General features: G+C 36.8%; 1 protein-coding gene and 1 long non-coding RNA gene across 3 annotated transcripts; one reads left to right on the top strand and one right to left on the bottom strand.

Annotated features, from left to right (window-relative positions):
• The first annotated feature begins 6,721 nt into the window (after nt 1-6,721).
• LOC100375518 (uncharacterized) lies at nt 6,722-18,547 on the top strand. The gene is made up of 14 exons (XM_006815082.3): nt 6,722-6,849; nt 8,790-8,951; nt 9,058-9,277; nt 9,676-9,782; nt 10,354-10,416; nt 10,775-10,825; nt 11,564-11,614; nt 12,301-12,483; nt 12,591-15,013; nt 15,135-15,314; nt 15,611-15,821; nt 16,120-16,285; nt 17,951-18,028; nt 18,376-18,547. Coding segments are annotated over exons 1-14 (3,951 nt in total). The 5' UTR covers nt 6,722-6,794; the 3' UTR covers nt 18,377-18,547.
• A 4,348-nt stretch (nt 18,548-22,895) lies between these two features.
• On the bottom strand, nt 22,896-26,845 carry LOC100374869 (uncharacterized). Of its 2 annotated transcripts, none has more exons than XR_013420101.1 (3): nt 26,707-26,845; nt 25,834-25,924; nt 22,896-23,386 (listed from the first exon to the last, which is right to left on the bottom strand). It is a non-coding gene; the product is annotated as an uncharacterized LOC100374869 (long non-coding RNA). The 2 variants fall into 2 exon arrangements; XR_438231.3 differs by lacking the exon at nt 22,896-23,386 and adding an exon at nt 24,614-25,084.
• Between the last annotated feature and the right edge of the window lie 233 nt (nt 26,846-27,078).

The raw sequence follows: 27,078 nt of genomic DNA, 5'->3' as shown, positions 1-27,078 counted from the left end.
GTTTTATATCGCGAATGCATACCATAGTGAAATACCCGGCATATATCAATAAATATTACTCACGAGAATTAGTAGCTGGGTCATTTTTAGGGGTAGTTCATTTTTTGTTTAACGGGGGTACTTTATATGAAGTTCAGAAAAGCATACGTGTTATTTTAGGTGTGGGCACCGTTGTCTGCAGGGGTGGTGAGTTTAGACATTCATTTGTGAATTCGGAGACCGAATTTTCACGCACACCATTAATTCTATGCGATGAAGGAGCACCGTGAAAGAGTCTAGAAGGGTGACATGCGCTGACACCTCCAAAAGCACTATATTTAGCCAATATGTTGTTATTGAGGCATATCACGGCGGGATTCCCATGTAGATATATTACCGACAGACATGTGATTAGTAACACCATTAATGAAACGGGAGCGCGTTTCAATAGATGCATCTCCCGAAGCGCGTCGACGTGAAACCGTTCATTATTCGGCTAAGGGGCGATCCAGTATTGTTGGTGGAGATATCAGGGACGTGCAAAACAAACTGATTGAAAAATTGGCGTAAACAAAATCCTGTTAGATACTATACAACCTTCCCTACCCGATACCCCCTTCCCGTAAATGAAGGTCACAATTATTTGCAAAAAATAACAATAATTAGTACTGTTTTAAGGATATATTTGACTCCCGGGACACCCAAGAATCTATCGACGTTCGCAAAAGAACAATCTTCTCAGGTTCTCTCCAACTTATTCGCTCTGCAGATATTTGGCATATTATGGCGATTACTCGATTACAGGTCGCCGCCAGTCTAGAAAGCTCAATTATTTCCGATGAACGGATGTATGTATAGAATTCAAAAAAATACATCCGTTTTAAATTGACTTCACACAGCATTTTGTACTACCTCGCAACGGACAGTGGTAATACTGAATGTACGCATGCTAAGAAATACACATAAACAGTGTACATTTCAAAGAAGTAGCGAGTACTAGATGGCGGTTCACTCATAACTCGCCATTTTAATTATTTTGATTACCATAGAATTTTTAAAAATTATGAAGAAATGATTCTGACCAAACTTCGATGATTTCTTTACGAGAAAAGTTTCTTCATCTAGCCAAGAGAAGTCCGACTGGCTCGGGAATTAAAATAACCTAAATGTTCCCATATTCGTTTTGGGGGAGTTCTTTTCGATTTTTAGGACCACGACATTTCGGACAAAAGCCTGTTATCTTTGAATTTGAGGTGGAGCACTAAAGCCGGTGACGTCATAGCACATATAAGCTATATCCCTATTATGGATGATAATCCAAGGCTAAGAAGTCAACGTCGGGTAAGAAAATTAAATCGGACAGTGGCATTATGTCAGCGAAGTAGGTCGATTTTAATGTGTATACTTAGCCACGATGTCCTATCCGCGCCACTCTGTTACGAAAGTACGAGCACTATATAATTCCCCAAGTCACGTGATCGATCTGTACACCATATCGACTTGGCGATATAGTACTTGTTAGATTGGATCAGCGAATACAACAAATAAAACAAATCGTGCCATTGAAGTCGTGATAGCAATAAGCTGAGACGCAAAATAACAAGTTGGCAAGGTCAAGTTTTGTTGCGAATCAGTGACGTCACGGTTGGTTTCGCATTGCTGAGTTCTTCACAGATGTGTGATACTCATAAGTTTTGTGATTTTTGCCTTTTATTACACGTGCTTTGGGTGCATCATGTGTGATTCGTTGTATATAAGTTCAAGACCGAACCGCAGTCCCTCAATCCGAACATAAATTTAACGATATCAGTTCACAGTCCCTATATCTATTGAGGGACTGTGATCAGTTGAATATCGGCAACTGTCCAATCTCGACTATCACTTCTTCGCATGCCCCCCATGCTGCCATGTTGCAGCGGTGCTGCACTGGGCGGGGGTTCTATGTATTCCATTGAATCGTTTCAGTGTGAATTGATGTTGGATTATTTTGAAAGTGTATTACAATTGATTATTTGTCGAAGTACACTTGCATCGGAAGTAATGTTATTTAAACCACCATAAATTGATATTCCGCAATTTATTTAACCACTGAATTATGCTTGACCTGTTGCCCGTCAAAGAAATTTAACACTTGACCTATTAAGAATAGTTTGACATGTACATGCCGATCATCGTTCTCTATAGTGTCAAACCGACCACACACAACATTTCAACACATACCTATTGTTAAAGAGTTTGCCGCAAAAGTAAATGAAAAGTATTAAGACGTTCTGACGTTGAGAGCACCCTAAAATGTAAGTTAACTCAGTTGCTTGCGCAGGCCCATGAGTCTCCTTCATTGCCCTGGATCTTTGGATTTTTGCTGGAGGCTACCCAAACTAGATAATTATATACCTTTTTTTGTAATCAGAACTGAGACTCACACTCTGGTCACAGATCAGACCCGTGACGCAGCCTCACACTTGACAAACGGTCACGTGATAAAAAAACGTACGCACGGGCACTCCTATGTTGACGTATTTGTTTGATATTTGGTTGACACCAGAAATCAACAATATCAACGTTCCTGTTGGTTTCCTGTGTCATGTAGCAAAGGTACATTCGCTGGAGGAGTAACAATGTGACGCCACCTACGTCAAAACATGGAAAACCGTACCGTGGATTAGATTCAGATGCAGGGAACAGATACATTGTAACAAATAATCACTGAGGTTCACGTTATCAAGAAAAATGAATCTATATTATATTTTTAAATTGGTTAAAGTCCCACAGTCGTAGCATTGCGTCAAGTTGGACGTGGTTTCCTCTGCTTTGAACTTTTGCCTGATCATGACTGGAAATTTGGTCTTTTATTATTTTAATGGAACCCCAATGTGAAGGTGACATGTTACTAACCAAAATAATGACAATTTCTCGTCTTCTCAAAGAAGCCGTGTTCTCCGTACAATAGCTAGTCATTGCCATGGTTACCGTAGTTCTTTATTTCAACAACGGTTTACATGCATCATATTTCTGCAAATACAGTGAGGGCGCTAGTCTCACTGTAGAAAAAAAAACGATCCCCACCAACGCTTCTCTCCAAACAATTTTACAATAATGTCCCACATGTCTTGTTCGAATGAGAACATTACCGTAATTTCAATTTTATTGTTTTAACCAAATATACCCAGTTCCAAAAACAAACTTGTTGCCGCATTAGCTACACCTAGAATATTCAACATCTTTCTAGTACATTAGCAGCCTGAGTATTATGCTACACGAAGTACTGGCTAAGATTTAAACTAATCTCATAAAATTGCGTTCACGCACGGAAGGAAACAGTGGTTAGCACGGGCTAACACCCAAACTTAAGAATATGCAACACTCTTCAGTCATTTTAACTATGACAGTACTACGCTTATGAAAACATTGTGACAGGGAAATTATTATTACTGTTTTTAAATTATTTATTTAATTTCTTGTGAAATTTATTCATGCATGATTTTGAAAGAATCTCGTTTTGGAAGATATTATTTGGCCATGCTACTGTTTCTCAATTGTTTGAAACTATAATTTTACTCTTGTTTTTATTAACAGTGTAGGAATCCTTCGATAATGTGTTTGATCCAATACTGATTTAATTTTTTTTAAATAAATATGTCAACCGGGTATCTCATCAGTTCACCATAGATTGCAAGTTTTTCTGTGTATGTACATATTCCATGTTCAAGTTCAATCTGCAGAGAGATGAACACCCCCAATTGCCGATTTAAAGCGGGGAGTCGTCATCTGTGCATGCGTCAGATAGCCATAGCGTGTCATTGTTTACAAACAATCGTCTACCCATGAGCCTTTGCGTTTTTTAGCGTTTGTTGTTATCGTCGCGTGGGACTCAATTCCCACGCGTGCGCAGGTGACGAACCACCGGCTTTTATAGTGCTTTCATCGCCCCAAACATCTCTGTCATACGTGATAACTGGTCTTGCAAGGAATGGAATGTTCGTGTTTGTGATTAATTTTGTTTTTAAGAAGCAAAATAGTGTTTTTCTCCTTTATTTTTTAAAGTGGGAGGGTCGTCACCTGCGCACGCGCGGGAATTGAGTCCCAAGCGACGATAACAACATACTAGTATGCTAAAAAGGCAAAGGCTCATGGGTAGACGCGTGTTTGCAAACAATGACACGCTGTGGCCATCTGACGCATGCGCAGGTGACGACTCTCCCGCTTTCAGAAGTTCTGTTTATTAAAAATAATAATAACATTCGTTTGATCTATATTTACTTGAAGGTGCCATGTTTTGCACCCATTTTCAGTTTCAGAAAATATAATCACGAGATTAATTGCGTGAATTAAGCAGTTTACACAAATCAAACACAAACTTAGTAGAAGACATCATATTAATTACGTATTGTAGTAAGTGCCCCACTTCAGTTTTTTATTTTTATTTCGGCACGTGTCGAATCCGTCGCAAGTCGTGAACGTGCGAGATCTGTAACATGAGAGCCGCTATAATATCAGACTGACTGATCCCGATCTTTCGTTCAGTGTTTGTCTGCGTCATGCCTAGCAACGAGTTCCGGTTCGTGCTCGTACATGAACGTACATCTGATATGGGAAAAAAACACTAAGCTCAAACTATTTGTTGCGATAAAACGCTCTGCTCAATATTCAGCCACAGTCCCTTTATCTACGGGATAGAGGATCTGTGATTCAGTATACGTTTGTTGACGACTCTACAAGTAATTATCCGTATTTGTTGACCATTTGGCTCTGCATTATTTGCATAGCCTGGGTGGACAATGACCATGCGTTTCGGCGCCTTTCTTAGCTGTCGGGCGATTCGACAAGAGCCTCCGTCGAGACAGAAAGGATACATTTAAGAGCCGTGCGCTAAAATGGTACATATATTTGGGAGCCATGTGCTAAACATTGACGTGGATATTTATGATCGTCCTGGAAGATGGCGGAGAATAACGTGATATATTCTCACACCGACCATTTATACTTGTTTCACAGTTACCAAGGAAACTCCGTCATTAGTTAAATAACACAACATGGCGTGAGGTACTTGTAGCATTTTGATCGTGACGAAAGCACAGCTGTCTAAATTCTCGTATAACATTTAGACTAACACTTCTTTCAGTGAGTTAAACATATTATCGAATATGTGTATAATGTTATGATAAGGTTTTTTATAGTATGAGTATTAAAGCAAAATATAATTTTATTTAAATTAAATTAAATTAAATTAAATTAAGTGCATATTATCAAGTTGTATGAAGAAACACTATGACATCACGGGTGAATAGCGAACATGCAAATGCTGTGAGTTATTGATAAGACATCGTATCTACGTGTATCCTTATCACGGGACACTGAGGGCAAGCTTCGATCATAAATCATAATGCCGGACCGTAGCGGTTAATGCTCAAGTCAATATTCAGGTACAGTTTCCATACTGGTAAAAAAATAAATAATCGAAAAATATAAAATCGTCTTTACTTCTGAAACATCCCATGTTGAGTTTAACTCATTTATTTTTTATTTTGACAACATATACATTATTAAGTTACTATCCACTAAGTTGGTCACATGACATCGCAGGATGTGACACCTACTATTGTAGTGCAGGTGAACATAAGGAATTACCTGTGATAATGATAACAAGAACAATATAATACTCGAGGTGTCACGGGACAATTGTACAATTGTTACTGTTCAAATTTCCAAATATTTTCCGTCTTCTGCCACTTCCAATTAAAAGGTTTTAGTCATTTAGCCCTCTATATTATTATGTTGACAATGTCATATCTAGTAACATTGAGAACAAAAGGTGATTTTCCATTCACTGCGAGATCTCACGGTCTGCGAGAAAAGAGCGGAAGGAAAACTCGAATGATTTGAATCTGAAATTTTTTTTTTTATTTTTTTTTTTTGATAGCTCAAGTCAAAATGCCGATCTTTCAGCAAGAATATGGCATTGAGATGCTCTTATTTCGTCAAAAAATGACCGTCATCAAGTGTGTATAGCACGGAAAAACTACGAAAACACATTCGCGTTTGACGAATCCCACGCGATGCTCGGACGCCGCTACGATGCTAGGATCTTCGTATTTCTTGTTTTTACGTTCGATTCCACGTATAATGCGTGATCTCGCAGAGAACAAAAAATGGTCCATTTGTAAGTACTAGACATTTTTGCTGAAAGAAGTTTTCCATCAAATACTTAACGAACAAGAGCTACGTGGAAATACTCAATCTTATATCCATGGCAGCAATAACTCGATTCTCAAAAATTCAGAGTCACATTGCTCTACATAGTGTGTCAGCCGCATCCATCTTCAAGTGGCGTCATATGAGGGCGCTATTCACTATTTTCTTGATGGGACGATGATCTTTTCGAGTAAACAATAAGCTACACATCATAGTAACGGGCGTAACGAATATATCATACTAATACTGATATCACCTCAAGTGATGCACACAGACCTTCGTGCTGGTCTAAGCACATTTTCCGACTCACAATGTCCGACAAATGAACTTTATGATGGAGAAGTTTTCTAGACTTCAATACCTATTGTTTTCGTCACGCAACGACCGTTGTTCATCTGTCAGCTAAGTATCTCCAATTTCCGCTCCTTCTTATCTGTATATGTTTGTTCAATTTATCAACTCAAAATCACAGGAACCCAGTCGGACAGTAATCACCGATTGTCACGTGACATTTCGACAGTCACGTGATAGATAGCCTATCTGTTCAACGCTTATAAAACTTGCTAGGCCGTGAACTATCAGGCAGTCCGGCAGAATTCACCGACTTGAAATCACTGCACAACATGCGTATTCTGATATTGGTGCTGGCTGTCGCCTTTGCTGGCGCACAGCAGGAAAGTAAGTTCTTTTTTAATCCAGAAGATAATTTTTTAGCGTTTTTTTTACATTGGTGTGAGTTTAATTGTTTGTCTACAATGATGACTGTTTTCGCTAACTGCGAATTTTTGAAATAATGGCTAGACAAAGATGTATAGTTTTAGTGTTTTTTCAGTCCATCTTGCAGTTGGAGCTTTACACTAGAGAAATACTTGACTGTTTGTTCACGGGGCGATTTATAAGGTCAACTAGCACACATATTACCGCATTTTTGTTTTGACTTTCCTGATGCTAACGATATTATTTCGCGAGTTGTCAGTGTCAGGATAGCGAAATAAGCACTTTTCATTTACGATTTGCAGCAGCCGAGTCCGTTGAAGGCTGCATGTTCAAGTTGTTTACAGGTCGGCGACAGGGCATTAATCGACGGCCTTCAACATGTTTGTTTCAAGCAGTGTTCTTGATTGCTTTCTGAAAAACTCGACACGTCAGCATTTCTCTGATCAAACACATCGATAAGCAGACGATAGTGTCAGCAGGCACATGCGCGGCGGGATGCTTCTAGCCGAATTGCTACTCAACATTTCTGTCAATAATCAATAAAACACAATAACAGGATGTGTTCATGACCCGCAACTCGAAGATAATCAGTGATAAGAATTTAAACTTTGAACAATACAAATGGCTAACTTATAAAAAAAACTGGAGAGCCGTCTACGGGCAAGGGGCAAAGATCGTTATCTGACTGATATTTGTATGGGTTGATACGTCTATTGAACTTATTTACGTAATGATGGTATTTTTTTTGAAGGGTGTTCAAGCTGACATCAAGAGGTGTGGCTGGATTCAATAAAGCATATCACATACCACGTAGAAATATTATTGTGATGCCTTGATCATTTTCAAAATTATGGTTCAGCGATCTTGCGTAACGTTGCTGAATTTTTGCTGAACCATGGGAGATATGAGGGGTAATATATCTAATCTCGATATCAAGCTGAACAATGTCAGTGAGTGACGTGCTTAGCCTAATTACAACTTCCAACCAATCAGGTGCCATTATGAAATGGGGACACACACGTTTGGCCTTTCACCCATACTTCTCTATTATCACGGTGTCTGCAGATAATCGCAATCAGCGATATTCCGTCATTTACAAGGTCACATCGCCCCCAACAGCCATAACGTCGTAATGGCGTCTAAACAACGCGTGGGCATTTGCAAACGTGAAACATTTTTTGGGAGGATTTCTACGCTTAAACAAGTGATGATGGTCAATTTTGATGAATGCAATACATATTCTCTTCTCAAAGATCAGGTTGCCACAAAATTGAATGATTTAACTTTGAACTTAAATTAATTATAGTGCAATGTCAAAATGCCGTTCTTTCAGATTGTCGGGAATATGGCGTTTCTCCATCAAAATTGACCCTCATTAAATATACATATTATTAAGCGTGAAACAAATATTTCTTGCGTTCGTCGAATTCCACGAGATGTTTAGACGCCATGGCCTTTTTACCTTGTTCAATTTCAAGCATAACGCGGTATCTCGCGTCGATATTCAGTTATATTGAGGTCGCGTGTACCGTCCGGGCGCAAGTTCAATGGCGGATCCAGAGGGGGGGGGGGCAAAGGGGCCATGGCCCCCTCCAAACGCATGAAAATGCATCTGGATTACGCATAGCATCGTCCGAATCGCACGGTCCCGTATATTCGACCTATAGGCCTGGACCCCCCCAATACATTTTGCTGGATCCGCCCCTGCGCAAGTTAACCTATTTACAGTGCGCCATTGACCACCGCGGCACTTCACTTTTTTCCTGTTGTGTTCCACTGAATTTTAAACCCAACAATCTGTTTAATTTATTATCTGGGTACTTTAATATCTTAAGTGTAAACTGGTACCCATCATGCATCGCTTCATTAATTTGATTGATTGTCTGTGTTACTCTGCATAGGTTACGTGCCTGAGAATTGTCCAACCAACATTCCATGGGACGCTCTGGCCAGGGGAGCCTCACAGGAGGTAAACCAACAAACAGACAAAGATTTTGGTCCAATATATGAAATAACACTCTTCGATATGGAAAATGGTTACACGCCATATGAGAGCCACACAAGTACGTTGACACAATTTAATTTAAATATTTTAATATAAATTTTAATAAAAATAAAAATAAATTAATGTGAATGAAATCAATTTAATCGATGTATTCCTTTCTGTAGTCGGTCTTGTTTCTAACGAGAACTCAATGCCTTTCAAGAGCTTTACCGTGACTTTAGTAAATAACGATATCATGTGCTTGCCTGGTGTACTCAAGTCAACGAACTCTCGTGCACGCGAGATCAAGGAATGCCCAAGCGCCATTATCAATGAAAATGACGACGACAAAACTAAGGTGTCTTTCCGTTGGAAGGCCCCAGAATGTGGATGTGTAACAATCAGGTAATTACAGAGCTCTGTATCCAGTTTACTGAATTCGAGACTAATTTTATGCTATTCAAGAATCAGTGTTTCTACAAAATTGCATATTTATAGTGACATAGGGAGTCCGATGATGACACTTCTATATATTAAAATGCGTCACGATTGACATGAGATCCACGAGACGTATACAACGCGTGTATGCTTGTTTACATGAAATTCAAACGGAGGCTGGAAGACGATAACCGCCCCATAAAGCCACACCGCCACCACCCTCGATGGCACATGCAACGTATACAACTGACACGTGTAGCAAACAGCGTTCTTTTTACATGAAATGTGAAGCCTCACAGCGCGACGACTGGCGTTTTGGAGAACTTGTCGGCTGACTAGTGCATCTGCTTTTTTTATGTTTCCAGGGCAACCGTTATGCGAGATATGGACACATTTTACATGGACATGGAAGACGAATACGATAGCTATTTGACAAAGACTATCTGCCCAGTCGGTATGCAACTGCCACAAGGTATGTTGCTATGACTTTAAAAAGGGTCATTTAAAGCGGAGGGGGGTCGTCGCCTGCACATACACAGGAAGTCCTTAGCGACGTTAACAACGCATGCTAACGACGAAAAGGCTTATGGGCAGACGCTTGTTTGTAAACAACGGCACGCATGCGCATGTAATGACTCCCTCGCTTTAAAAAATACCTAGAAGTACACTCAACCGACATTCTGTTATTGTAGAAATTAAGTATATTTTATCACCCTCCTTCCGTCCCTATTTGTTCGCGTACAGTACTAATAGTATTTCAGGATTCCTAACGATGTAATCTGCATTTGTAGTATGCATTAGTAGTACGCAAAAGTAGCAGGCGCAGTATTTATTTTTGTGAGTTTAGTGTATGTTTTTCAAAGGGAGGGTGGAAATTTCGAAAGAACAAAAGCCATGTGCCATATGCTATATCATTCTTGTACTCAGTTTGTTGGTTTCACAACAGTAATGAGAACCAGGGGAGGGTTGTAGTTTTCACGCATGCGCCGACCTTTAACTTTGAAGGTACCTTTAAACATTGTCTGTCTCACAACTGATTTCAGAAATCGATCTTTCAATGTTGACTGGATTAACTCAAGAAGACCTTGAGAAAGCATTGGAAAACGGTAAATATGAAAATATTATCATCAAGTTTTCAACATCAAGAAAATAGTGAAACAAGTTTTTAATTTTTACCCACAAAACAATGACCAAGACAGTATTTCCATTTGATCCAACGTTTAAGACATCCCCTTGAAAAATTAAAATTGTAGAAGCGCACGGGAATATTAATGACCTTCAAACATATAAATAACTTTTAATTTGTTCAATACTCCTCATGAATAATTCTTCACTCCAAACTGAAATTATGGATGTGTTTTTTTCTCCATTTTTATTATTACTGTCATTCTCTTAGTTATATGTAGCAAACGTTAAATGTTAACAGTGTTTTAGTTACACTTAAATTATTATTTATTTTTTCAGAGGATGTTATGGGAATGGCAGAAGAAGATTTGGCTACACTCGAGGAAATGGGTAATTAAAATATTAAGCAAGGCCTATAACACAGACTTGTCTTATAAATTGCGCCATCTAGCGACGAACAGCGACGTCAAAAAAAACGTAGATGGTGGCATAAGGAATATGACGGACGATTGGCGATAGAGGGCGCAATGTTTACGCTGAACGAGAATTGTATCAATTTATACTTAACTTCAATTATTCATACAAATTACACAACAAGCATGGAATGCGGTATGCGGTGGTTGCAGCACCCAGGGGCCACACGCGTTTATTACGTTTATTTATCCCCCCCTTATATATGTAAATATACACGAAATTGATGCCAAAGCCCCATCGTGAATACATTGACCGCCCAGGAAAAAACAGATATAAAAACCCGTCAAGGGAGAAAAACTTGAAACTTGTACCCGACGCAATGTCAGATGTACCTAGGGGTGGACGTCGGGAGTCGTCCATATTAAGAGTACTATACATTTATAAAAATAAAATAAAAAATACATCGGGAGTTGTTTGCAACCAAGACTGAATACAATAGAATACTCTTCTTACTATATACTCATGAGCACCTGGCTACTTAGCCACTAACCAATCGGAGCAGGTGCAATGGAACCTGAATAATTTACATACGAATAGATAGCAATTATCTGCTAATCTACGAAACGCAGATAATTTCTCATTTTCACTGTCACTACTACAACAACACATATTTATTTAAATTATTTTAAACATTTCAATTGTTTTTTTTTTCAGACGCGATGTTGGAAATCACTGATGAGGATATAGATACACTCGAAAATATTGGTAATTACAAATATTTTGGAAACATTAAATTAGTTATAAAGATTTGATTGTTGCATTTATGAGTATTGGTATCTGTTAAATGTATGCGACCCGTACACGTGTATGCATTTTTCGCTACAGTGTGCGATATATGTCAGTCGGTGTTTGTAGCATTTTATGTATTTGGCTAATCAAGGATTTACCTTTCTGTTGAAACTGTCTTTCCATTTTTTATTATATACAGAAAACCTGCCACTGATTTCTGTGATATCCGTGATAAATAATAAAATAATGTTTGGCTATAATTATTAGAATGTTGAATCTACCCTGCACTGAATGTTTTGACGTTTAATCACCGAATCAAACAATCTTTTCATTTGGGTAATCACTTAATGCCACCCAATGCATTATTTCAGAAGAATCTGATAAATTAGATTACATCATCTGATGAACTGCACACAGCCCAAATTTTTCATGATGCTGGCAAGAATCAATGAGAAAGATATCATGCGCAGGTGATACAAAATGGGAATGCAACTTTAAGAATGATTGATATTTGACTTTTATTATGTCATAACAATTTGAAATGCTTTAATAATCAAAAACATTAAACTACTGATTCATTTGACTGTCGTATCAGACTGCTTAAACTTTCATAGACATCACCATGATTGAATATATTGCTTGGTGTTCTTATGTCCTTGTAGCAATATCAATTATTGGGGACGAATTGATTGAGGAAGTAGAAACGGAAATAGCAATGGAAATGGAATATATCAGCCATCCATATGCAGATATAAACATGGCAATCTACAACGAAGTTTGTTCTGAAGAAAGACAAGATGCACCAACAACAAGCATGGAAATCTATCCTTGCTGTAAACTCGTGGGTTAGTGCCAAATTATGAGTATTATGTCAGTAAGCATATCTTATAAAATAACATTACGTACTGGTATTAATTATAAATAATGAAATGTGGTTTATGTATCTTTCCAGGTGAGGACCGTCGTATGTGCTTTGAGAGACGTCAGCCACCTGCAGAAATAATGAGAAAAATGGAGTACATTCGTTTAGAGTTTGTCTGTGATGAAATGAGCATTCCAATGAATGAGCAGATGCGCGAACGCAATAGCGAAATTAGTCTTTGCTGCATGAAGTCAGAGAAAGAAGAAAGACGAGAGTGCTTTGATGAAAGCCGGGAGAGCCATTACGAGCGTGTCTGTCAGGGTGAAGATATTCCAATCTACTTTTCGTTCTACAACAAAGGCATGTCAATGGGCAAGGACAGTCAAGAAAAGAGAGACCACATATGCTGTGAGGAGGAAGATGACGATAGGATTCAGTGTTTTGAGAATGAAGAGCGTCGCGAGTTTTTCCCAAATATGATTGATGAAGACCAAATTGCTAATGACCTTGAAAACAAACGTATTGACAGAATGTGTCGTCATATGCGTGAAGGATCCAGTGAGAGCCATGAGCGCAAAGAAGATATTCGTGAGTGCTGTGACAGACGTGGAAGAGAAAAGTTACAATGTTTCCGAAGACTTCTCCATGAGTACATCGATAATGTTTGCTCTGGTGAGTCTGAAAGTTACTCCTATGAAATTGGTCGCTTTGGTGAGTCTATCGAAGAGGACAGGATGATGTTTCCAAAGTACGATAGAAATGACATATGCTGTAGCCTGGAGGGTCTTGAGCGTTATAAGTGTTTTGCACTAAAAGCTAAACCCGCAGCACAGAGAATCATTGATCATGTAGAGGAGAGTCGCATTAGCAACCTCTGTGATACAATTATAGTTGAAGATGATATTTCTGAGCTTGGACTTGGTGATTTGAAGACATGCTGTCTCCTGGAAAATCCGGATAAATCAGAATGTTTCAAAACCCAAGAAATGGTTCATATTGACAACGTCTGTGATGGCCTAGAGATGGGGTATGTTTATCGTCTAGGACACTATGGTGAGGTTGTTGATGAGGAAGATATGAATGAGGTTGTTACCATGGACCATCCTTGTTGCTTAGAAAATGGTGAAGATCGTTACCTATGCTTTGAATCGATGAGTAGGCTGCATTTGTGGACTCATAGACCAAGACCAAAGATATCCCAGCGTATGATGATGTTCATAGATCCTGATACCCGGTTTGATGAGTGGCATCGCCAACAGGTCTGTGCCAAAGTAATGACGGGCAATAGTGAAGATGTAGAAAAAGAAATTGAAGGCGAAGATGAATATGAAGTTCCCTATTGGCATCATGGAAGGCGAGGAATGTTTAGTAATGAGGAGCTGATGGAAAAGATGCGCGTTTGCTGTGAAATGGAAGCTGATGAGAGTCGCCAATGCATGTTGGATGCACGTAAGATAAAACTTGATGAATACTGTGAGACGATGGCATACACAACAGATGATTATGGCAGGTGGAGACAACAGAAACAACAATGCTGTGAGCTCATTGGCAATGAAAGATATGAATGTATGGATGAAGTAAAAGCTATGATGGTGATGATGAGACACAAACCAATGCGCAGGGATCCTGAAACTCGCTTCAATGAGGACCATCGCATGAGAATTTGCACACGATATGTTGATGGAAACACCGATGATGTAGACAGAGAAGTTGACGAGGAAATGGGAGACGACATTGAAGACATCTCCGTAGACATGGTAACAAAGAAAATGGATCGCATGATGTCATTCATCGAAAACAAACTTGTGAGAGATAACGAGTTTATGGAGAAAATTGGTGAATGCTGCATGGTTGATGATGAAGAAGGTAAGACTTGTTTCCAGGAAGCACGTAAGAGCAGAATTGATAACATGTGTGAGTTTATTACCAAAGATGTTGAGAGTGAAGACGATCCAGATTGGGATATTCGTGGAGCAAAGCCAGAATGGATCGAACGTAAGATGCGTTGTTGTGACATGTCTGGTGATGAACGTTACGAGTGCATTGACGAGATTCGCAGCATGAAGCGACCACGTATGGAGCAGAAGTGGAGTACATCAAGATCCGATGAAGAGCGCCATGGACGAAGAGGGCCAGGAATGAAACAGTCACCACGATTCTCTAAAATGGATCTGCCAACAGAAGAGTCTGAGGTATTAAGAATGTGTGAGCGAATCGCCATGGACAGCGAGGAAAGTAGTGAAATGAGAGGACCAAGAAGAGGAGAAGGAGTAAACAGAAATGAAATGCGTGACTGCTGTATCGAGCGCGGAGAAGAAAGAACTACCTGTATCAGAAGACTCAGAGAGGAAAGAATAGATGAGTTCTGTAATACAGCTGTTGCAAGAACTGCTCTTATTCGTGGAATGCCAAAAAGAAGTGGATTCCCACCAGCCTTGTGTTGCAGACGTCAAGAAAATGAAAGATATAACTGTTTCACGGAAAATGAACAAACCAAGCCAGTTGCTAATACAGTAAGTTATCTACGTGGATATGTTAGAGCTTGTTATAATCTACATCACATGATATCTGAATGTATTTTTGTTTCTATGCAACTATTATTTTAATGTTAGTTTTTATTTATCTTGTCACCAGCATGTGTGCGCAAGGAAAGTGGACCAGTTCTGTGACACTGCTGTAGCTAGAACTGCTCTTGTACGTGGTATGCCAGAGCGTGACGGATTCCCACCAGCCATGTGCTGTAGAATGCAAGGCAAATCACGTTATGACTGTTTTGAAACCGAAATGTCATCAATGGTTGTTTCATCGGAATTTGTAAGTACATCCTCATCTTTTATCACGAATCATGACAGCAATGTAAAACTGACGAAAGAACCTTGAAAAAGGGCAATAAATTAGAAGTTACATTTAGGTTAAAATCTGCAATTTCAAAATTGCTGTGATATATATATATATATATATATATATATATATATATATATAGAATTTTTAGACATTTCTGTAAACTAATCATAAAACGTGTGAAATCCTTAAGAAAATAAATGGAATTTTGAATATGTGATGTTCCTTAGGGTACAGTAATACCTGCTCATATTTACATTTTATGCCAGGACTTGACGACATCTGATGAGAGCAGATACTCCAACTCCGAGGAAAGAGTAGACTTCAGGATGGATTTTTATCATGAGTCATCCGAGGAAGAGACGTACGACGCTGAATGGAGGAAAGACGAATCAGGTAGAGTGGAAGACACCAATTCAAATGAAGAATATAGGGTGGATGAACCTGTTTGGGAGAGTGAAGAATTCAGCAGTTCTGAAGGTATTGGGTTATTTTCACTAACAACTTTTTTGAGATGAAATGTACATTAACGGATATAATTAACTCATATTCAGGGTATTATGAGCTTTGCGTGGCATCACTTAATTAATTTCACCACAGGCTCACAAGGACACACACCCAGCTATGCCCCACATTCAAGCCACAAAAACTAAATCAGCATCGAAGAACAATGTTCGACAGTCTTGTTCAACATTCATATTAATGGTTTCACCTTGAACGTAGTCAATATCATCCTATAATCCACACTATAACAAGTGTTCTATATATGTATTTTTAGAGGAAATATATGAAGGAGATGATCCAGAAGACTTGGATCGTTGCTGTGAAGCAGGACGTAGAGCTGGCAGTAAAATCACGGAATTCCGCCGTGTGAGGTGCCTACGAATGGGTATTCGCTTCGCTAAAAAGGTTCAAGCACGTGGTTGTGGAAGAGAATTCGTCAGGTAGGTTGTTCTATTGCGTAATGTTACGGTATTCGATGTTAGCTGAGTGCGCTACGCCAACATCGTACATTGGTCAGTTACGTAGCAGATTATTAGAAATCAATAACACTACGATAAACACTTTACCTTTTCCGACACTGTGGAATTCTTTAATTTTTTGAAAGAAAAAAAATAAAATTACCCCATTTCGGCTAAAACTTTTTGAAATGTGCTAGGAAAAAATATGATTGAATGTATTGCATATTGAAACCACTAATTTGTATATTAATTTTTGAGCACATGTGAACATTCGAAAAAGTATAGTTTTCACTATTCTCCTCATTTGTTCATAGTTAACATCTTGTGATATGATACATTAGATGTGAACCCGAATAACATTGAAAAATTCCCAATATGTAAAGTTAAATAACCTATATATAAATGAAACAACGTTTTTTTGCAATAACCATACAATCATCTTGGCATTACACCCACTTTTAATACGAATAACTACAACATATAAAAAGATGTTAAAGTAAGTAGAACATTCTTGCTGAATATCACATTCTGCATCTAAAAATGCAAAGTCGTGGATTTTTCATGTGGAAAAGCTTTGCACAGAGTATCAGAAAGGACCCAACAAATAGACAATTCCGAAGTATCAGTAAGAACCTAAAGTCACCTAATTACCAGCTACTGAGTCAAATTTAAAATATCCACAATTGTCGAGTATTGGGAAGGACCTGCAAAGTTGACAATTGTCGAGTATTGGGAAGGACCCAAGAAGTCGACAATTGTCGAGTATTGGGAAGGACATGCAAAGTCGACAATTGTCGAGTATTGGGAAGGACCCAAGAAGTCAACAATTGTCGAGTAATGGGAAGGACACAAGAAGTCGACAATTGTCGAGTATTGAGAAGAATAAAAAAATTGACAATTGTCAAGTATTGGAAAGTACTCAAAAAGTCGACAATTGTCGGGTATTGGGAAGGACCTAAGAAGTCGACAATTGTCGAGTATTGGGAAGGACCCAAGAATTCGACAATTGTCGAGTATTGGGAAGGACCCAAGAATTCGACAATTGTCGAGTATTGGGAAGGACCCAAGAAGTCGACAATTGTCGAGTAATGGGAAGGACACAAGAAGTCGACAATTGTCGAGTATTGAGAAGAATAAAAAAATTGACAATTGTCAAGTATTGGGAAGGACCCAAAAAGTCGACAATTGTCGAGTATTGGGAAGGACTCGAAAAAATCGGCAATTGTTGAGTATTGAGAAGGACCCAAAAAGTCGACAATTGTCGAGTATTGGGAAGGAACCAAAAAGTCAACAATTGTCGAGTATCAGTAAGGGCCGGAAAGGTTGACAATTGGAGATCATTTTTTATAGATGCATATTTACTTGGTAAAATTACTTAATCACTCTTGTTATCGGAAAATGACAAGTGTTTATCGGAGTGTTCAATGTTAAATACACTATATTGTACGTTATCCAAATTGTTGTTTGTTCATAATTCGTTCAGCCAATGATCAATAATCTTGATCAGTATGCATCTGTTTAAATATGCAAATCTTACAATGTAATGCAGTACATTACCGATTTTGAGAATGAATCTAGATTTTAGCTTTTTGTTTTCAACCCTATTTTGTTACTATATTATCTTACTATATATTGTTGTTAATGCAGATGCTGTGTTGGTAAGGAAGATGACGTCATTACCCGTGATAGTCCCCGCCGTCGTGATCAAGTTCATCCCCGTCAATGGTGAGATAAAAATACAATAAATCTAAATGTTGTTAGTCATTGTTTAGATATTATTTCAGTGGTCCAAAGTTTTGCCAGTCATCAATTAAATATCATGTTATATGTCCTAAATATTGTCTATCATTCGTTATATCACTGGTCGGAAGTAACGCATATCGCTCTTAAGTTTTACCTCGCTTGTCCCGGATGTTTGTATTCATATGGAGATAATAGGGATGTGGTTCAATATTTTAGCTACCTGGTTCAGCAATATATCTTTCATTTAAGTCGCTCCCGAGACGACGAAAAGCATACACATATGTAATACATATACTTGCTGATAACTAAATATATTTTTTATACTGTAGATAAGGAATGGGAAGGAAGATGACGTTATTTTTCGAGATATGATTACACAGGGATGATTAACAATGTACCTATTTCGTTTGAAGTCGATTTTTCGTTCTTTTTTTGTTACTTCTATTACCTTTTATACAAATTGTAACAATGGATTGAAATAAATACAAAGAACTGATACAAGGATCAGTTTGAACATTTCAGAGAAGTATCAGTCAATGTGCCCAACTTTGGTAAAACTAATTTGTACTACCTACATTCAGATCATTTAAACATTATTCGCAAATGGCCACCCTGTTGTCAACGAAAATTAGCGAGCCACGTGTGAGTCGTTTGTTTTGTTTGTTTGTCTGCCCAAATAATGTTCTTTTAACCACGTCACGTGGATACAACTACGCCAGAGAATGGAGCACTATCGAGGAGGGAAGCAAAACACGTGTCTTGTAGACAGCGTATAGGATTAAGTAGTTCGTCTCGTACAAACTAAACACAATTATTTGCTGTAAATCTAATGATAAAAGGTGACATTGCAGCCCAATGAAATTCTACGTTATTTTTAGTAGAAGTCACAAATTTGTGAAATTCTGGGTTATGGAAATGTTGCTATTAAACATGTTTAGAAATAGAAAAAAAAAACACATTAATAAAGACCGTCCGCCCTCACGGACTGAATATCACTCGTGTTGTACATATCTGTAGACAGATATCTAAACAGATATGCCCACGAAATATGATACGTCATCAATCCTAAATGACACGTGATACATATTTAACCAATAGGAATTCGTTTTATGATGAATGCATAAAAAGAGTGTCTCTCTTCATGTAGAGATGAAATACGAATTAGTCGTATACCTATATACCTACATTTTAATGAAATAACGTGTTGTGAAATTCTGATGTGAGCAACATGTAAATTAGTCAATGCGTTGTTGATTTCCGACAAGTGCAGCCTCCAACAGAATGGTTCAACAGAATCCTTCACGCCTACCTTTATTACACAACCACAATTCGCAGCTTATTACAGTCTGACACTTAATCACAATTTTAAATACCAAGTAAAAGACGTGTTTTCAGACGGTCTAGAAAGTTATACAAAAAGTATCAGTCCTTAGAATACATAAGTGTTTGCCGTAGGATCGAAGGAAAAATGTCCAAATAACCAACATCGTTTTCGTCGTTTTGGCCATACCATTCGATGCGTGGATCGTCAAAAACCTGATGACATAAAATACTCAGCATATTTAATGTAATATGCATTTTTTAAATGTTATTGGTAACGAAAGTATATTCTAAAAGAAGTTTCAAATAAATACAAACACAACTGCATAGCTGAGTGGCAAATGATCACGGTAATGCAATCTGGTCCTGCTGCGTTTCACAATTGTTGATTATTCCTTGGTAGTGATTATTAATAACGTACAAAAGTAAATTCCATGAATTCCTATGAAATGCAAGTAAAATTCAACTTATCGTATGTAAATGCTCGATGCGATACAATATCCGCCATGTTTTGTCTCTAGCAAGCTGACCTGATACGTCAAATCGCTAATTAACCAATCAAAATGCTGGGTGATGCCAACTTGTTAAATTAACATAGACCATTCAAATATGTTAATGCTAATGAACGCAACACGGAAGAGATTTGCCGATGTTGTAGTAGGATCTTTTACCTGAGATTTTAAAGGGAAAACGGCATGATTTTTTTTAAATCAAGAAATTAGTTGTTTTCAAAAACGAAGCTTACCCATTTACGCTAACCACAATAAACATCCTACTCTTGAATAGGTGTCAATGACTACGGTAAAACCTGTATGATCGTGGGTCAGGGGTGAGTGTTGTTTTGACTCCTAATTGCATCCTAAAGTGGAACAGAACATCTTCGCGTGGTTTTAATTTCGCGGTTTTGGACTCACCGCGAAATTCGCGAAATTAAAACCACGCGAATATTTTGTATTATGTTATATAAAAAAATAATATACATGATATTTGAATTATAAAAATTAAACCTAATGTCATCAAATACTAATTATATCGTTCCACCTGTCAAACAAAACAGTTTCGGTGATAGACCATTATATATACTGAACGCAATCTAAACAGAGTTCAAAGTCAACTCAATGTTAATACAGAAACGATGTGAATGTAATAGGTAACATATAGAACAATCAATGAACTACCTAAAGCTGTATTAGTATTTCAATCAGATCAGATATATTGTTGATATAAATATATATCCCTTCGGATTATCTGTGTAGGAGATATTGAGACACAATTTACAACACACACAAAAATTAAATTGGGAATGGCTCACGAGCGAAAATGTATATGTTGAAGTTACCATATCGTATACTCGTCTTAATATCAATCCAAGGCATAAATTAGTTTGTTAATAAGATCAAATAAAAATAAAAAAAAAACAAAAAAAAAACACACACAAAAAAGCATACAGTCATGGACCTATATGCTGCGAGGAGAATGGTTGATTTAATCTACAGCCTATCAACACTTACCTTTCGAACAACATAATGTGATTAATTATTCACTATAACGTTCCATTCGGATAAACAAAAAGTTTAAAAGATAGTGAATCCAACGAGGGATTCCCAACGGTTTTCCTCATCAACCAGTGGCAGTGTTTTCGGGATTACTGCCGTTTTAGAACTTGGCATCCGTCCAAATTCTACGTCACAAGTCTCATATGACATGTGGTAACCAGTGAGACTCATGTTTTATGATGGAGACACAATATAATAGTCGTTACAAGATTTCGGCAAAAGATGTTCGTTCATGCAAAGTTGAAAAACAAATCAATCGTATACGTATATCATTCATAATATCTATATTTTAATGAAATAACGTGTTGTAAAAGCCTGATATGAACAACATGTAAATTACATAGGTATGTATTTGATGTATAGATGAATAGTGGTACTGAAGCATCTCTTCGTCATTTTTCGGATTGTTTCCTTGGGGAAATTGTTTCTGTTGGAATATAGGTATTTTTACGAATATTATCAAAGAAATATAGTAATTTGATGTGGTATCACCATGGTAGCCATAATATCATGTAGAAAGTTTGTTGCATTGCTTCCAGGTGACACATTCGCCATCTTGTTTTTATGGAATGACGTCATCCGTTGACTACAGCATTAAGTCAAATGTGAATTAAGGAATGTAAATTTGATGATTGTATTAATTTTACTTTTCTACATAAATTTAGAAGTAATAAACATTGTGATTAGTATAATCTGCTGTAAAATTTATATTTAACAATCTACGAATCCCTTCCAACCACCACGACATTCTGAAAATGAACAAAGAGGACGTTTATCAGTAATTGTGTAAATATATATTAGCGGCTGTTAAGTTCACAATGCAGAAGTGAATAGTTATGAAAATCAATCAACCTCATATTGGATCGTGCAATAGATAATGATAAAATTAGCCCTAGGGAAGAGCATTCGCAATGAATTCATTTAATTAGTTGTAAAGGCGTTCAATCAGACTAACACACCGTAAACGCGGCCATTGAACACAGAAATAGTGTAAAATGAAGTGGTATTTTAAAAATAAATTATATATATTTAAGGTAATTTTTCAGTGCTTTCCAAGGCATTACGTTGTCCGAATCCATATTACTGTAAGATGTTAATGTGTACATGCCTGAGAAAACCTTTGTTATATTTTGGGCCAAATGACAATAGTTTTCTTTCCCCACTGCACAGGTCTTTGTCAATATATTTGAAAACATATGACAAATATTGCGTTATTTATTTTTGTAAAGTCCTATCGTATGACCCTTTAAACATCATAATATTTTTTCCGCCAATCCGCCAAATATTTCTCCTACACTTAAAGAAAAAAACCTGCACGCTTCTTGTTAATTTTTGGAAAATTAGCAAAAATGCCCATGGGTTAAATAGGGTGATCAACATTGTAAACATTTTACATGGAAGCAATAAAAATGTATATTTAGTAAAGGGTGAAAATAGTTGAAGCGTTAAAATAAATCATCGTCACAGTAAATGCAATATGTTTGGTGATGAACCAATCGGACGGGTTTCACAAAAGGTCCATCAACTAATTTTTGTCGGGAAAAAATCTCGCATTTATACTTAGATTGTGTTTCAGAATTTGACATTTTCCATTGAATGCAAAGGTGAACATTACGGTACTATACAATCGGTACTGTTGCAGTAGATGTATGTTTTTTCTTGCAGTTATCATCCATAGTAACGAATTTTGTGCACATTATAGTCTCTCCAATCTACGCTGTTTTTTCTTTTTGTGCGTGTTTTTATTTAAACTTTTGTTATGTAGACACTCTAAATGTATATACTTTACTTTAAAAGTTACTTATAAAAGGTACATTGAAAGTTTAAATTCTACGTCACCAGTCTCATATGGTACGTGGTAACCAGTGAGCCCATGTTTTATGATGGAGACACAATTCATTAGTCATTACAAGATTTCGGCAAAAGATGTTCGTTTATGTAAAGTTGAAATACAAATCAATCGTATACATATATAATTCATAATATCTAGATTTTAATGAAATAACATGTATCGTAAATCCTGATATGAACAACATGTAAATTACATAGCTTTGTAGTTGATGTATAGATGAATTGATAGATAGTGGGACTGGAGAGAATTTCTCTGCCATTTTACGAAATGTTTGTTAGGGAAAATTGTTTCTGTTGGAACATAGATATTTTACGAATATTATCCGAGAAATATAGTAATTTGATGTGGTATCACCATGGTAGTCATAATATCATGTAGAAAGTTCGTTGCATTGCTTCCAGGTGGACACATTCGCCATCTTGTTTTTATGGAATGACGTCATCCGTTGACTACAGCATTAGGTCAAATGTAAATTAAGGAATGTAAATTTGATGATTGTATCAATTTTACTGTTCTACATAAACTTAGTAGTTGTAAACATTGTGATTAGTATAATCTGCTGTAAAATTTATATTTAACAATCAACGAATCCCTTCCAACCACCACGACATTCTGAAAATGAACAAAGAGGACGTTTATCAGTAATTGTGTAAATATATATTAGCGGCTGTTAAGTTCACAATGCAGAAGTGAATAGTTATGAAAATCAATCAACCTCATATTGGATCGTGCAATAAATATTGATAAAATTAGCCCTAGGGAAGAGCATTCGCAATGAATTCATTTAATTAGTTGTTAAGGCGTTCAATCAGACTAACACACCGTAAACGCGGCCATTGAACACAGAAATAGTGTAAAATGAAGTGGTATTTTAAAAATAAATTATATATATTTAAGATAATTTTTCAGTGCTTTCCAAGGCATTACGTTGTCCGAATCCATATTACTGTAAGATGTTAATGTGTACATGCCTGAGAAAACCTTTGTTATATTTTGGGCCAAATGACAATAGTTTTCTTTCCCCACTGCACTGGTCTTTGTCAATATATTTGAAAACATATGACAAATATTGCGTTATTTATTTTTGTAAAGTCCTATCGTATGACCCTTTAAACATCATAATATTTTTTCCGCCAATCCGCCAAATATTTCTCCTACACTTAAAGAAAAAAACCTGCACGCTTCTTGTTAATTTTTGGAAAATTAGCAAAAATGCCCATGGGTTAAATAGGGTGATCAACATTGTAAACATTTTACATGGAAGCAATAAAAATGTATATTTAGTAAAGGGTGAAAATAGTTGAAGCGTTAAAATAAATCATCGTCACAGTAAATGCAATATGTTTGGTGATGAACCAATCGGACGGGTTTCACAAAAGGTCCATCAACTAATTTTTGTCGGGAAAAAATCTCGCATTTATACTTAGATTGTGTTTCAGAATTTGACATTTTCCATTGAATGCAAAGGTGAACATTACGGTACTATACAATCGGTACTGTTGCAGTAGATGTATGTTTTTGTTTTGTTTTGCAGTTATCATCCATAGTAACGAATTTTGTACACATTATAATCTCTCTAATCTACGCTGTTTTTTTGTGCGTGTTTATATTTAAGCTTTTGTTATGTAGACACTCTAAATGTATATACTTTACTTTAAAAGTTACTTATAATAGTTACTTTAAAAGTTTAAATTCTACGTCACCAGTCTCATATGATACGTGGTAACCAGTGAGACTCATGTTTTATGATGCAGACACAATTCATTAGTCATTACCATCATTTCGGCAAAAGATGTTCTTTCATGCAAAGTTGAAATACAAATCAATCGTATACGTATATCATTCATAATATCTAGATTTTAATGAAATAACATGTAACGTAAATCCTGATATGAACAACATGTAAATTACATAGCTTTGTAGTTGATGTATAGATGAATTGATGGATAGTGGGACTGGAGAGAATCTCTTCCTTGGGAAAATTGTTTCTGTTGGAATATAGATATTTTTACGATTATTATCCGAGAAATACAGTAATTTGATGTGGTATCACCATATTAGTCATAATATCATGTGGAAGTTCGTTGCATTGCTTCCAGGTGGACACATTCCCCATCTTGTTTTTATGTAATGACGTCATCCGTTGACTACAGTAATAGGTCAAATGTCAATAAAAGAATGTAAATTTGATGATTCTATTAATTTTACTTTTCTACATAAACTTAGTAGTAGTAAACATTGTGATTAGTATAATCTGCCGTAAAATTTATATTTAACAATCCACGAATCCCTTCCAAGAGCCACCACATTCTGAAAATGAACAAAGGCGACGTTTATCAGTAATTGTGTAAATATATATTAGCGGCTGTTAAGTTCATCGGAAATGCAGAAGTGAATAGTTAGTTATGAAATGAACCTCGTATTTGATCGTGCAATAGATAATGATAAAATTAGCCCCAGGGAAGAGCATTCGCAACGATTTATTCATTTATAGTTATTAAGGCGTTCAATCGGTCTAACACACCGTAAATACGGCCATTGAACACGGAAATGGTGTAAAATTAAGTGGTATTTTTAAAAATTATATATATTTATGATAATTTTTCAGCGCTTTTCAAGGCATTACGTTGTCCAAATTCATATTACTGTAAGATTTTATACAATCGGTACTCTTGTAGTAAATTTATGTTTTTGTATGCAGTTATTTTTCACAGCAACGAATCTCGTACACATTATAGTCTCTCTAATCTACGCTGTTCTTGCATAAATCTTTTACTTATTTTCTTATATACTTTAGTTTAAAAGTTACTTACGTTTCCTTTTTTTGTGAAAGTATTTTTTAAAATTTATTTGTTATTCTATGTACCTTCTGTTGACTTTAGTGTACTGTGCTATAACTGGATAATTGGGTGTATTATGTTGTTTTCCTTACTTTTTAAGTATATCGAATATAATACATACTGTGGACTGCAATATATCTACGACAGGTTTTCCTTTTTTGTGTGTAATTTATATTTTATACATATATACACATTTTATATTACACATTGGCTACTTACTTTTACTTTTCACAGGGTTCTCTTGAATTTCGAGCTGTGTTAAGTAGTCTCTGACACAGGCGTTTACCACCTCTCCCAGCTTATCTATACCCTTCGGAGGAAGCAAAAAAAAATGAAGATAAAGCGAATGTATTTTATAATTATCTTCAAATAAAATGTAAAATAAAATGAATTCGAACAAATGGTCACTTCGGGCAGCAAAGTTGGGACAGAAACAGTACATATGACATTTGCTTACCACGATACGATGTTAGCAAAAACGAAATATTTAGAGTGGTCTTGAAGATGTATCGAAAAACTAGCGAAATCATTTGGGAAGGGGCCCAGGGTCACGCACAGCTTTGGTCAATTTACAGTGCCCATACTACGTCACCCTAATTCGGCCTGGCATGAATACACCTACTCGAACATACATTGTTTGTTTCATTTCCAGCAAGTGAACTAATCGATAATATTTCACAATCATCATTAAATGAGATCGATGATGATTAACAGATCTAGAAAACAACTCTAAACAATGTAGAAAAAAATAAACTCCCGAAAATGCTAAATAGGAAAAATACAAGATGCCAGTTTGTTGTAATATCTCGTCCTTGTAATGAGAAAAATGTCAACTACCTGGGGGCTTATTTCAAAATAATATTTCTTTGCGCATGTTTAATGCCAGGCATTTTTTTAGTTTTTAACGATCAGAACGTTTGTACGTGAATAGACCCCTTCTCCTCCACTACAAATACGTTGAAATGATAAGCTTCAGCCCACCTACACCTCTTTCGTGTAGTGAGACTAAAGACTGATATCGACAATAAGCAACAATTCCAGGAAAGTTGTATCTGCTATACAGCGAGTAGAGAAACATTGTAAGAAACCTACCTCTCGAACAGTCTCTTCCTGTGCAACACAAGTCATCGCCATCATCACCGCACATAAACACAACAACATAACGGTCTTCATCTTTACTCGTCAGGTACACGGGCTTGTCAGTACAGGATAAATTGTCGAGAACAGTGGCATGTGAAACACGGAGTCGATTGCATCCACTTTATACCTCATATTTCCGCCTGATTGACGTAAAATGGCACTTTAATGTGTATTGTTACATTTGAAGGGAACACAAACATTGTCAATATAACAGGTTAACCCATGTGACTAATTAAGTAAAAATATGCACGAACACGATTCCAACTGTTGGGCATACCAACAATGATGCTAATTAAATGATACGCGAGCGTTTGAAATTATTCG

The sequence above is a fragment of the Saccoglossus kowalevskii genome, chromosome 12, assembly GCF_978046115.1.
Source record: "Saccoglossus kowalevskii chromosome 12, keSacKowa6.1, whole genome shotgun sequence".
NCBI classification, from domain to species: domain Eukaryota; kingdom Metazoa; phylum Hemichordata; class Enteropneusta; family Harrimaniidae; genus Saccoglossus; species Saccoglossus kowalevskii.
The sequence above is the reverse complement of the archived record's forward strand: the minus strand, read 5'-3'. Positions and strand labels throughout refer to the sequence as shown.

Coding starts and splice junctions, on each gene's coding strand:
- LOC100375518 (XM_006815082.3), top strand. CDS start 6,795: ATGCGTATTCTGATATTGGTGCTGGCTGTCGCCTTTGCTGGCGCACAG. Junction 9,783..10,353: donor CGGTATGCAACTGCCACAAG/GTATGTTGCTAT, acceptor AACTGATTTCAG/AAATCGATCTTTCAATGTTG. Junction 11,615..12,300: donor AGATACACTCGAAAATATTG/GTAATTACAAAT, acceptor ATGTCCTTGTAG/CAATATCAATTATTGGGGAC.